General features: G+C 46.1%; 1 protein-coding gene across 1 annotated transcript; it reads right to left on the bottom strand.

Annotated features, from left to right (window-relative positions):
• Positions 1–943: 943 nt before the first annotated feature.
• Positions 944–6803, bottom strand: C1QL3 (complement C1q like 3). Its single transcript, XM_051802656.1, has 2 exons — positions 6142–6803; positions 944–1614 (listed from the first exon to the last, which is right to left on the bottom strand). The coding sequence occupies exons 1-2, from the start codon at positions 6727–6729 to the stop codon at positions 1435–1437; spliced, it is 768 nt and encodes a 255-aa protein (XP_051658616.1). The 5' UTR covers positions 6730–6803; the 3' UTR covers positions 944–1434.
• Between the last annotated feature and the right edge of the window lie 5886 nt (positions 6804–12689).

The following is a 12689-nucleotide window of genomic DNA, read 5'->3' on the forward strand; positions in this document are numbered from 1 at the left end:
ATAGTATCTGTGTTTAGTTTAATTCTCCAAGCCATTAATCCTCTATATGGATTAAACCTCTTTTAGATTTTATATATCTATATCTATACATATATGAATGAGAAAAATAAGTTTTAATACACACTTTTTTTTTTGCATGTAAATATTTGCTTCTTTCTTTGCATATGTGTTAATCATTTTTGGTAATATGCTCAACTGTGTCCATCTCATAGGCACACCTTACTACAAACTGGTAACTAGCTTCCATGGAAAAGGTCTATGTGACAGCATTTTCTTATGTGTCAGATCTCCCACTCCTCCTTTGTGGGAAGAATCCCATTAACTTCAGTGAGACAAGACACCTAAGACAATTAAGGTTTTGAACCATTATATTCCTACAAAATTCAAGTGGAACATCTGCAGTATATTAATCCATAACTACTTTATTAAAAATAGTACCCAAGTACAGACTAAGTGCTAAAAGACTAATGAAAACTAATTGCTGCAAAGAAAACACTCTACCTTAGTGTGATGATGTGGATGATAGGCTTTCTAAATATTTACACAACTAACCATCAAGAATGGGCCTGTAATAATTGTCTAAATATATATTTACACGTATACAAATCAAAAAAGCCAAATCCCTTTTCCACTAATAGCAATGGGAGTTTTGCCATTGGCTTTGGTGGAATCAGGGATTTGATCCAACAGAATAGTTTGTCAACTATTACATTTTTCAGGGGAAAATGAAATGTTTCTTCTATTCTCCTTTTTCTTTTAGAACACAGCTAAGGGAAAGACAAAATTTAAACAACTCCACTGGACTGATTTTATGTTAAAAGTCTAATGTAAACCTACAAAGCAGGAACATTGAGTTAAGGCTTGAAGATGATTAGTTTCTAGTTTTAAGTGGAAGGGTAAGAAAAGTACAAGGCAAACAATTTCTTTGCAGAGAGAAAGTATATTTTGATTACCTCTTCCTTTTATTGTAAAATCATTCCTCACCACACTATCAGTGGACTCCAAGCATCATTGTTAGCAAGTAAGTCACAAGAACCAAAGCTGAAGTATGGATAAAGCAGCAAGATCATAACACATCAAAGTATCATATACACTGAAGAAATAACTCAGCGTCCTTAGGTGGGCTTTTTTCCTATAAAAATCTGATCTATGTAGAACTTCATTCACATGGACACTAACAATGAGGAAGTATTTGCTTTGGCGGTAGTGGATCACACACCTGTTGAGCTTGTTTTGTCATTTTTTAACATAAGATTTCTCTGTGTTGTACAGATGTGAATCAGGTAGCATTTGACTTTTTTCCCCCGCTACTGAGGTGTTTGGTGGTCGCTCTCTGCTGGGGTACTTGTTTCATTGACTTTTGCCACGCAAATCCATCACTTAGAAGAGCAGGCTTCATTTTTGGACTGGTTTGGTGGGTCTTTTTACTCATTATCAGTCAGCATAAATAATAAATCCAGAAAATGTGCTGTATTTGTTGTTGTTTCCTCCATGTGCTTTTCCTCCATCTAATTTAATGTAAACTTCGTCTCCTGGCTCCAAGTGAAGCACCACGCTGTTACTGGCATAGTCGTAGTTCTGATCAGCATCCTGAGCAATCGCACTAGCTCGAACCTACATAAAATACACAATGAGTGGTTAAGAAAACTCAGGTGGCTTTTCTTGCATTGTGAGCTTATAGCATATCCTCAACATTTTATTCACCGTGCATGAGTTGCCACTTTAAACATCTGGCAACCTATATTTCTTGTTTTTTTCCTATGGTTATAGCTTGTTTTCTCCTACAACATCTGAAACTAAAGCAATAACACGCTCCTTTCTCAGTCATCTGATGAATACAAAACTTCTTGATCTCCTGTAAATGTCTGGAGCCTTTTTAAATATATGTGTAAGAATAACTGGAGTTGGGAGAACTGGATATGGTCATGTGCTAGTTTTACATTGGTGTAACTTTTATTTCAGTGGGACAAGTGATTGACAATGGTGAGGATCCACAGGGAGCTCCCCAGCTGGACTTTTTCCAGAGGCAGTTTATTGTCATACCAGTAATAGGATCATGCTGCAGAAAAGAATACAAGAAATACACACCCACCCACACACATGCACACAAGCAGGTAAGGATCCTAGTCTGGGTTTGAAAAAACTCCTATTGCCACATTTCAGTAAGCAAAAATTTAATTTCGCTGTGTTTTAGGAGATGCAGCTTTGAAAAATCACAGGAAAGTCACTATTTGCTTTAAGAGGTTTTTGGAATTTACATGTCATTGAGGGCTTTTCATTTGCAACTTTCCCTTAAACATACTTTTTTCCCATTTCTCCCTTGCTATTCCACTACTGATTAAATTTGACATTTCTTGCAAACTGGAAGTAATCTGTAGTTTAAATATATATGCTGGTTTCCAGCAATGAGCAGTCTATGCCACTGTAAGTCTCCAAATCATTTATATATAATTTGACCGTGTTTGGTAAAATATTTAAAGATGGTTGTATGTGATTTATTCCAGTGTAACACGTCATCTGCTTGTTGCTTGTCTTTGTTCTAGCGTAGTTACAGAGCAGTAAATGATTTAGTGGCATTGCAAAGCTGAACTAAGTAATAATGCATGACTTGGCGTACTATATGTGGGATTTTATCTGTTCTGAATTGAAAAAATAGGCTATAAGTCACAATTTTCCATGGATTCCTTTCAAAGTTTACATGATAAATTTCCAAATTAAATTTTCATGTGATATGATTTCACATTAATATTGAAATGTTATAAAGAAAGGGGTTCTTTTACCATGCAGGATCTTATGGCATTATGCAGCTTAAAGATCACAGTAGGTGGAAATTCTTTATGCATCCTGTAAGAAGAGTGAGAAAGGCTGCAAAAGCTTGCAGTGCTGTGACAGGCTGCAAATTTAAACTGATACATGGCATGATGATTAACCCCGACTATTTCAGGACTTCTTGATTCTGACTTGCCTGGTATTGTTTACCATTATTGATCTATTTTGCTAGTGTTTAAGCGATAATTATTCTAAGCACCGGATGTTTCCTCGGGATTAATTACGGGCAGGGTGGAGTCGAAGGCTCTCTGGGTCATTAACCCTGGAAATACCTTCCAGAGAAAATAACAGACTGAAATGGTTGCTGGCTGTGTAAATGGAAAGGGCAAATGGTGAGGAGTGAAAAGCGAAAAGACTATACATGAGCTAGAAAAACTTCCAACCAGTGTCTTGCGTACTGGCAAGCAGATGGTTTTAATATACTTTTCCAATTCCCATTTGCATCCTAATGAAATGCTACTTTGTGGATTTGTATAAAACGTTGTGTTTCTGTGGATAGTAAAGGAGAACTCAAATTACATTAGAGACTATCCTAAAGGAGTCAGCATGTGGACACTGACTACAACAGCAATGGATATTTCATTTTTAAGATTCTACATAGTACATACTGGCTGAAAAAAAATATTTTGGGTGTTGAAAGTCTAGAAACCAAAGTGCAGATCTTACTGCCCTGTGTATAGCAGCAAAGGTCCCATAGACTCCAGTACACTATTCCTATGGGTTTTACCTCCTTGCTTGGTTAGCCAGAGCAATTTCTTTTTAAAGCCTAGGAGGACAGTCTCAAATGAATTCTCAGTGAGTGTACTGCTGCGAGACAGTAAATGTAACTCAAAATTAAACCATTAAGGGACAATACATTTCACAAGTTCATGCAAGTTTTTTCATGAAGCTATGCTCTCTGGCTGCACACACATATTTGCTTAGCCATCTCAGCACTTCCCTGTTCAAGCTTGATAACCATTAAAGTAGCATTAACACCGAGGACCTTGAGGTTCTACATATGTATTGCTTAGAAATGATATTTGATATACACTTTCCAATGGTTTGGCTTTTTTCATTGTTAGAAAACACTGGATTTGTAACGTTACCTTTGTCACTCCGCAACTTCCAAAATTTCTGAGCTTTCTTATAAATAATACACAAAGTGTATTATAAGTGTCACATCAGCATTTAGTGTTTCAAGTATAAATCATAATCACTGATGAATTAAAACTGCGGGTCCATTTCAAACAGTTTATATGCAGTTAATATTACCTAAATACTTGTCTCGCACGGGTATATACAAATATATTCACAGAAGCCCTGGCCTTTTTTTTTCTTCTTTGAATAACTACGAGTTTAATTTGTCTGTCTGGTACTGGAAGTAGCTATATTTGGGAATGGTTAGACTTCAGGCTCAATTTAATATTTATAACTGGGTACTTCTTTAAAAGTACTGCTATATATATATTCAAGATTAGTGTAAATAAACAATTTAAAACATTATAAGTAGGGGTAAAAAATAGAGTAATGCTTTATTTGCATGTAAAATGGTATTCTTGTAGTATAAAAGATTTCCCTTTGTATGAAGATATCGAAGTGAATGTATTGCGACATACTTTGCTTTACTAGTACTGGTTTATCTGCTGAGACGGTATTTATAGTAGGTATTTTCTAACTTAATTAATTGCCGCTGATGTCCTCATTATTCTGTTTTCACAGTCCTTCTGAGGAGCCATAAACAAAAGGTTAAGTGGTGTATCAGGTTAATTTACCGGCGGCCGCCGCTCCGGTGTGCGCTGAGCACAAAGGGCCGTGAGCCGGCGGGGCTCGGCGTGGGACGAGACGCTCAAACGAACGAGCCCGTCCGCGACCCGCCCGGCACGGCGGGGGCACGGGGCCGGTGTTCGGTCCCACGGATACCGCACAGAGCTGGTCAATCCCCCAGCCCGCCCCGCCGGGGGGGTGAACAGCCCGGGGAGAGCGACGGCGCTGGCTCGGGGCTCTCGGAGCCCGGCAGAGCCGACGAACGGCCCCTCAGTGCCCGGGTGCCGGGACGGCTCGGACGCTGAGGGACCTGTTGAGCAGCCGATGCTCGGCAGGTCCCTCGCCCTCCCCCCGCACGGGGGGGCCGGGAGACCGGCGGGAGCACCGCCGAGCTCCGGGGACACGGGAACGCCCGGGGCACACACCGCACTGCCCCCGGGCACCCAGAGCCAGAGGGATGGCGGTGCCGCTAAGCGCCGTAGGAATTAGAGCCAACCGATCCGCGTCCGTTAACTACCTAGGGAAGAGGCGCAAAACTGCAAAGGACGGCTCCCCGGAGGCAATGCTATAGGCACAGCCTCTGCGAGCGCGGTGGCAACGTTTATCCTAATTAAAAGAAATGATTCCTGTGTCTTTCAGACAGGTAGCATCGCAAGACCTTTAATTATTTCCGTTGTCTCCATCCTGCCCCGGGGGATGCCGACAGAGCCGGGCCGTGCCTGGGCTCTTCAGTCGCCCGGTGTGTCTCCCCGCCACGATCCATCACCGGGGCCTCCCCTGGCGCTGGCCCACCAAGGGCCGAGCTCTGTGGCCGCCGTGCTCACTCTGTCACCAGCTCTCCCGGGCGGGGGGAAGCCTCGCTTCCCGCCGGGGGCTGAGCGTGTCAAACCCAGCGCCCCTTGCCATACCTGCTTTCCTCCCACCCACCTCACCCTTTCCCCACGCAGTACTACCCTCTCTTGAGCTCACCCGCCGTCTCCAGCTCCCCTTCCTTCCCGGGGAGTTTCCCATTCCCGGGAACGCCGGGCCGCGGGCCGGGCTATGCTCACCCCCGCGGGGGCAGCGCTGCCTGCGTGCCCGCCCCCCGCTCTCGTCCCGGCAGAACTGCGGGCAGCGCTCCATGTCCCAGGCGGGCTGGGAGCGGCGCCGAACAGGTGCTGCTGTGCCCGCGGGGCGGCCCGGACGGCGGGCTGGGAGAGGCACCTGCGGCGCGGCTCTCGGGGAGGGGAGAGCATCGAGTCCGCATTCTGCTCTGCGCGGAACCCCCGGCCCCTCGCCCCTCGGTGGTCCTCGGGCACCCGAGGCGGAGCGGGGCGGTGCTGCCCGCAAGGTCCCCACCGGCTGCGGAAAGACGAACGCCGGTCCCCTCCGGCTCCCTCGGGGCTCACCCCTCCTCGCAACCGCGCCGCCTCCAGCGGCCGCCCGGCTCCCCCTCCCCGCCCGCTTCCCGCCCTTCCCGCGCCGCTCCGCCCGCTACCCGCACAGCGCCCGCTCCCTCGGGGAGCCCGGCTCTCCCCGGGCGCCTGCTGCCCTCATGTCCCCGGCTGCCCCCGGCGAGGCGCCCACCTGGTTGTTCTTGCAGAGGTCGGCCCACATGCTGGTGCCGTCGCCACCCCGCATGAGCACATGGTACGTGAAGAAGTAGATGCCGGGGATGGAGCAGGTGAACTTGCCGGTGGTGGGGTCGTAGTGGTTGCCCAGGTTGGTGACCACGTCGTCGAACTTGAGCACCTCGTAGCCCTCGTGCTGCCGCTTGAGGCCGGCGTAGAAGGCGATCTTGGGGACGGTGCTGTAGGTGGCGGCACTGATGGCCCCCGCCGCGTTCAGCCCCGGCGCCCCGGGGGGGCCCGGCAGGCCCTGCCGCCCCGGCTCGCCCTTCTCACCCGGCGGCCCCACCGGGCCGGGCGGCCCCGGCTCCCCCGGCGGGCCGCGCGGCCCCGCTTTGCCCGGCCGGCCGGCCTCCCCTTTGGGCCCCTGGATGAAGGTGGGCAGGGACTGCATGAGCCCGCGGTCGGGCGTGGCCGCCGTGCTGGGCGCCTTGGTGCCGCCGTAAGGGTCGCAGACCATGCGGCAGGTGCCCAGCATCTCGTAGTGCGCCGAGGTGCCGGCCGAGCTGACCAGCACCGGGATGAGGATGACCAGCAGCAGCACCATCACCACCCCCAGCGCGCCGGCCGCGATCAGCCGCCGCCTGCTGCCCACCAGCCGGCTCAGCGCAGGGCGATCCTCTTGTCTGCTTTTGGACAAAATCTTGATGGTTGGCGGGGTTCCTCCTCAGAGCCGAAAAAACGCCGAGCCCGTGCGAGCTCGGCTCCCCTGGGGCTCGGCCGCCCTCCCACGGGCCGGCGGTGGCGCGGGGCTCCCGCGGGTCGCGGCGCTTCGCTGCGGCCGCTGCAGCCACCGGGCGGGCAAGGGAGCGGAGAGGGAGAGGAGGGAGAGCTGCCGCCGCGCCTCGGCCGCCCGCACTTTTATGCTCCCGCTGGCGATCGACTTTTTTTTTTTGCAGGCTGTGCCAGTCCGAGTCAACTTTCCCTGGAACTTGCCTTTCCTCTCGCGATCGCCTCGCTCGCCTGCTCGCTCTCACTCTCTCTCTTTTTTTTTCTTCGCAGAGACGACTGTCCTCAGCGGGGACGCGCCTCCCGGCCGCCCCGGTGCCCGCCGCCCAGTGTCCGCGCCGCCGCGCCGAAGCCGGAGCCGGAGCCGAAGGGAGAGCGGGATCCTGCCCGGGTGCCACCTGCCAGGAGAGGAGGAGGCTGACGAGCGCGCTGGAGCAATTTATAGGCACCCAAAAGCGCAGGGGAAAGGGGAGCTGCTTTGGCATCTCATTCCAGCATCTGCTCTGCTCTTCCCACTCGCAGAGAGTTTGGCATTACTCTGTCAGTGTGGGAAATACATATTTTTTTTCTTATCTCCCTCCCCCACCCCTCCCGCAAATGGATGAACAGCGAAATCGTGAGCCTCACTCACTAGCTGCATCTTGCGATGACAGCTCTTCCTGGAGCAAACCAAAGGGAAGAGATGTGCTTAACAGCCTCCGGATACCCTTCAGGTCACCAATCGAGAATTAAAAGGTCAATCCACCTCCTGCTTAACGCTTCCCTGAGGCCACCCTACCATGTTGGTGTTTTATGGGAAATACCTCTTTAAATGCAAAGATGCTTTACCCATTGTTCAAGTAGAAGTTATTTGAAAATATATCTCCCACAATAATAGAGATTAACATCTCTGGCAATTTCGGATCTCTCTCTTCCCCCTCACCCCGATTACAACCATAAAGACACTGAAAGAAATAGTTCTTCCTGTGAATTAAAATTGACATACTCATCACTGGCAGCAGTGTTTCCTGGTGTTAAAGCCAGCCACTGCTTTGCTTGCAAACTGACACCTAGGGAAAGTGTTCCCTTTTGTTTAGAAGCCAGAGAAAAGTGCGGGGCATATGCAAATCAACAGATGCCTAGACCTGAGGAAGAGATCTCTTTGGTTTAACTTGGGGGCAGCAAAGCATTTTGTTAAAACTTGGGGTTTTCTCTTTTCTTTTCTTTGTGTGTGTGTGTGTGTTCATGAACGTCTTCTCCTCCCCCAAGGTCTGGTGAGCACCTCTGTGACTGAGTGGGAAGGTGAATGTGCAATATTAGTGGCATTGCTGCTGAGAAAATATTAAGGAACTTGTCCTGCTTACAGACATACAAGGTACACAAAGAGCTGTTTAAATAAACAAACAGAATTGATTCCTAAATCATACTTCTGTATTCAGGAGCAATGGACGTCAATCAAACGTGGGTGACATTTGCCTGTCAATACAGGGATGATGGCTGGAAAGAGTGTGACTTATTACAGCAAGGCAAGAATCAGAAATGAGCAACAGCAGCAAATAGGACAAGAACCAAATAATGGCATCTCCAGCGATGATCAGAGGGCTGTGATCTTGTCTTGGATTTTATTAACACGAATCCCCTCTCCCCTCACCCGTTCTCTTTTATTTCTTTTCTATTCCACAACACAAGAAGGTCAAACAAGCAGGCAGTGGGAAACAAAGATTCATTGATTCTTCCTTTTAAGCAGAAATGTCAGCAGCTCCTTTTGCTCTTTCCTGAGAGACTCAAAGGCAGTGAGTGTGTCCATGCTGCTTAGAGATGGGCCAGTCCAGCTCCTTATCTCCCCAGAAAACTCCTGACAAAGCTTCCATTCATGCACTTGTAAATATCCCTCCCTCCTTTTTTTTATTATTTTTTTTAATAATTTTTTTCTTTCCTCTAATGCTCTGTCTTAAAAAAATTCTTTATCTGGTACTGACACAAACTAGCCAGTTCCCTCAGCTAAGAGCTTCCCCTCAAGACCCAGGAAGCATTGAACACACTTGGAGGATTCTGTTCATATCTCATCACTCTCTTTACCCCATAGGAAAGGGCTTTCAGCATTGCTCTCTTTTCTGGGCAGGAAAAAAAGAAAAGTTGGGCCAGGAGTGACTGGACTGTCTCAGCCTGTAGCTGGGCCCTTGGGGTTTTGTATTTAGTCATCCCTAACCCAGGTGGTTTTTGCGACATCAGGATGTGCATAAAACTCCATTTCAATGGCTGTGTTACACATTGGGCAAAGAGCAGACCTCTCATCCTCAAATAGACACAAACCTATCATGATCTGTCAAATCATAGTGATGCTGGATGGCCTACTTATCATTACTCTAGCTATGATAAGCCTCATTTTTAAAGTGAGGTCCTACTATACCAACCACGTTTTCCTTCTTAATAGGCAGTATTATCCTCATGCATATTGCCAGGGATGCTCATTCACTCTGAACTGTTGCAGACTTTCTCACAGAGAAGACAGCCACAAAAATCACAGCCAGAGTAAGCAGAATAGAGAGAACAGGGCAAGTAATGATGCTGGGTTGTCAGTGGAGCTTCTATGTTAGCTGGGAATATAACTTGAGACCTTGGATTTAGTTACCAGATTATCCTTAGTTCCGAAGGAAAAATTGTATTTTCCAAGAAAACTGAGAATAGGAAACCAAAGGCCTCAGAAGTTATGCACTGGAGGTCTCAGTAGTCTGGTGCAAAGTAAAAAGAAATGTAGAAACCTCTTTTTACCAGAGGACACTTGTTTTCCTGAAGTGGTGTGCCAAAACATTGATTTGCTGTAATTAAGGCTTAGGTAGCACTTGTGTTATAATCTCTCCATGCTGAAGGCTAACAGTCCAGATTGACAGTCCATTCTTAATATAACCATTATATTTGCATGAGCTGCTGCCAGTTTTAATGTGTTAAATTTATTTGTATTTTCTAAGCCCTCTTGCAGGCTTGCTCCAGCCTTTCAGCATGTTTGCTTCCCTTCCAGTTCTCTGGGCTCTTAAGCATTCAGACACGCAGTTGGTGTTTGAGCTGTGTCCCCTGCAGCTTTTGCCATTTGGAAGAGCCTTCTCACAGCCCTTACTGACTAATTAGTTAATATTCATACAGACTGAAAGATGTACAGCATAACATGTATGTCCATTTTACCTGTGTGCCATTGCCTCAGCTCTAACTTCAGGGAAAACTGAAGAAAACCATCTAAGAACCTGTTCCCACTGGCACACAGGAACACGTTCTGCAGTCGCCAAGCACGAAATGTCTCCTTCCTCCTGCAGCGCTAAATTCAAAGGATTAGCCCAGGGAAAAAATACTCTGTAAGGAAGGGCAACCTTCTACCAACTACAGTAAGCAGGAGTGATGTGGAAAAAGGCATATGCCTACCAAAGGAGTGTTTGAATGCTGTGCCAGGTTCATACTGCTTCTGCTCACTCCTATCTGCCTCTGTTTTGCTCTTACTTATATTTTCACTCCTTTTTATTATTATTTTAGAGAAGCATTTTGAATTTCAGTCTATTCAAAAATTAAGGCTTTGCTACACTGGACTGTTATAAACACTGGTTAAATTATGCATGTAAAGGTTAGCATTTTAACCTGGATAACAGTGGTATAGTCAAGGAAAAACATACACTCACTCCAACAGGTAAGTGGGTTCAATACTACAAAATAAATCATAGAGGGAAAAATATTCATATCAGTATCGGTGTCTCAAAGGTACCACGGTGACATGGCAGTAACATACTGGTGTTCTAAACCATTCTTTGTATCCTATTTCAGTTCTGTTCACCTAGTTTGGTAAAATCTCAGTGGTGGCACATGTGTCAGTAGGTCCTGGAAAGCCACATCCTGCACCAGTTTTGGTAGATGCTCATACAGGCAGTGTTAACTAAACTCTCACAAAACCTGTTTTGGTCAGCATGACTGAAGACTATCTTTGTTTATAGTGATGCAAGATGCTGTATTCTTAAATAAAATTAGGATTTTCATGCTCATGGAAGGAAAATCAGCTTTTGCACATAAGAGAAAAAAATTGCTTTGCTGATTTTTTGGAAGCTTTTACCTGTCCTTTGGAACATAGGAAGTCCTTCTGCAGGTCATTCTCTGCTACTCAGGGATTTAAGCCATCTTTGTGTGTGTGATTTGAAATATTCTAGATTATCACAATTAATAAAGCTCTTTGAAAATCAGCTTCTGAATGCAAAGGCAAACACAAAAATGATGCAAAGAAATTGTGTCCAGCCTTAAAAGGGTTACATCCACTTTTCAAATCCAAATGAGGGGGGAATGCAGGGAGGGCTGTCACAAAAGTGACAGGGCTCAACAAGGAGAATTTGCAAATAAATTCGACATATCTCTTCCTTTTTAGTTTTTAATCTGAAAAGATCAGTCAAACGTGACTAGTTACTGGGGGAGGGGGGACAGAATTAAAATGGGAAGATTGGAACCCAAGTCATGCATATCATGTTTTGACTGGTGAATTACCACAGATATAAAAACGTAACTGTGTGTGTAAAAATAAGTCTTAAACACATAGGGAGCTAAAGATTACACATTCAGCTGACAAAGTTTAAGAATATAAAATAATCATGTATGACACTTGGTAATTGCCAACATAAATAGCAGTAATTTACCATAAAAGATGCTCATAATTGCAAGTGCCCCTGTTTATTCCAAAGATTAAAACACTAGTTGTAAACATAAAAGATTGTTCTTTCAGGTTTCTTCTTTTCCATGCATCTGCAAGCCTGCTGCTCTCTGTCTTCTCTCTATTCCATCGCTCCAGAGCCGTGAGCAATGGTGGCAAATACAAAGCTGTGGTGCATGGGAAAGTGTACAGTCAACCTTGGCAGTATTTTTGATCATGATGACAGGACTTCTCCAACCCCAGTGGTGCCTGACCAGTTGATTGCTCTTGCACTGGTGATGGCAGGAACTGCTAGAGCTGTACCTGGGGTCAGCTTCGTGCTCTCTGGATAAAGCTGCTCTCACTGAGATCTTTTTCTGATCGGTCTCCCCTTCCAAGTGGCAGGTTCACACTTTCCTTTGCAGGAGGAGCTGGGATTTGGAGAGTTTCTGGATAGGTTTCTAATAACCACGGTGCTATGGAGGTGTAATTGAGCAATGCTTGCACCAACCAGTAAATTCCTCCTCCATAAATAGCCTCAATTTGCCAATAAGTGCACTGCATTTCAGGAACTGGGTTTCAAGCAATAAGGGTTTTTTACACAGCGCTCCCACTCAGCTCTCTTCACAGAAGCCTGGGCATCCAGTGCCCCCAGACACCATGAGAGTATCTGCTTGCAGCAGGGTCCAGCTAACAGTCTAGTTCAGCTGAAAACAGCTTTTTTCTCTACCCCACCTTTCCCTTCCTGTAGGATAGGCATTTTAACTCATTACCCTCTTTTAACATAGAAGTCTTGGCTTCTGCAGCTGCCTATGTAACCACAGCAGTGGTGGCAGTGTTTTCCATGTGGTCTTTCTGCTTGATCCCCCCTGCTTTTAACTCCTTTCTGATCAAAATCTATAGCAGATAACCTGTCATAAGCAGGCACACAGAAGAACACACACTGGTCATTAATAAAGCCCAAAATATAGAGATATTCCTAACTGCTATTAAATCAAGGAGTATTGCTAATAGTGAAGGCTACAATGTCGGCATTCTTATGAAGATGTAAATAGTAAATACAAAAGGGTGGAAGATAAATGCCTCTAACATGGGAGTAAGATTAAACAACCACTTTGTCCCTGCTTAAAACCATACCAATAAGC

This window comes from Manacus candei, unplaced genomic scaffold (genome assembly GCF_025592945.1).
Source record: "Manacus candei isolate 608988 ecotype Guabito, Panama unplaced genomic scaffold, ASM2559294v1 h1tg000056l, whole genome shotgun sequence".
Lineage (NCBI taxonomy): Eukaryota > Metazoa > Chordata > Aves > Passeriformes > Pipridae > Manacus > Manacus candei.

Coding starts and splice junctions, on each gene's coding strand:
- C1QL3 (XM_051802656.1), bottom strand. CDS start 6,729: ATGGTGCTGCTGCTGGTCATCCTCATCCCGGTGCTGGTCAGCTCGGCC. Junction 1,615..6,141: donor ACCTCTGCAAGAACAACCAG/GTGGGCGCCTCG, acceptor TATTTTATGTAG/GTTCGAGCTAGTGCGATTGC.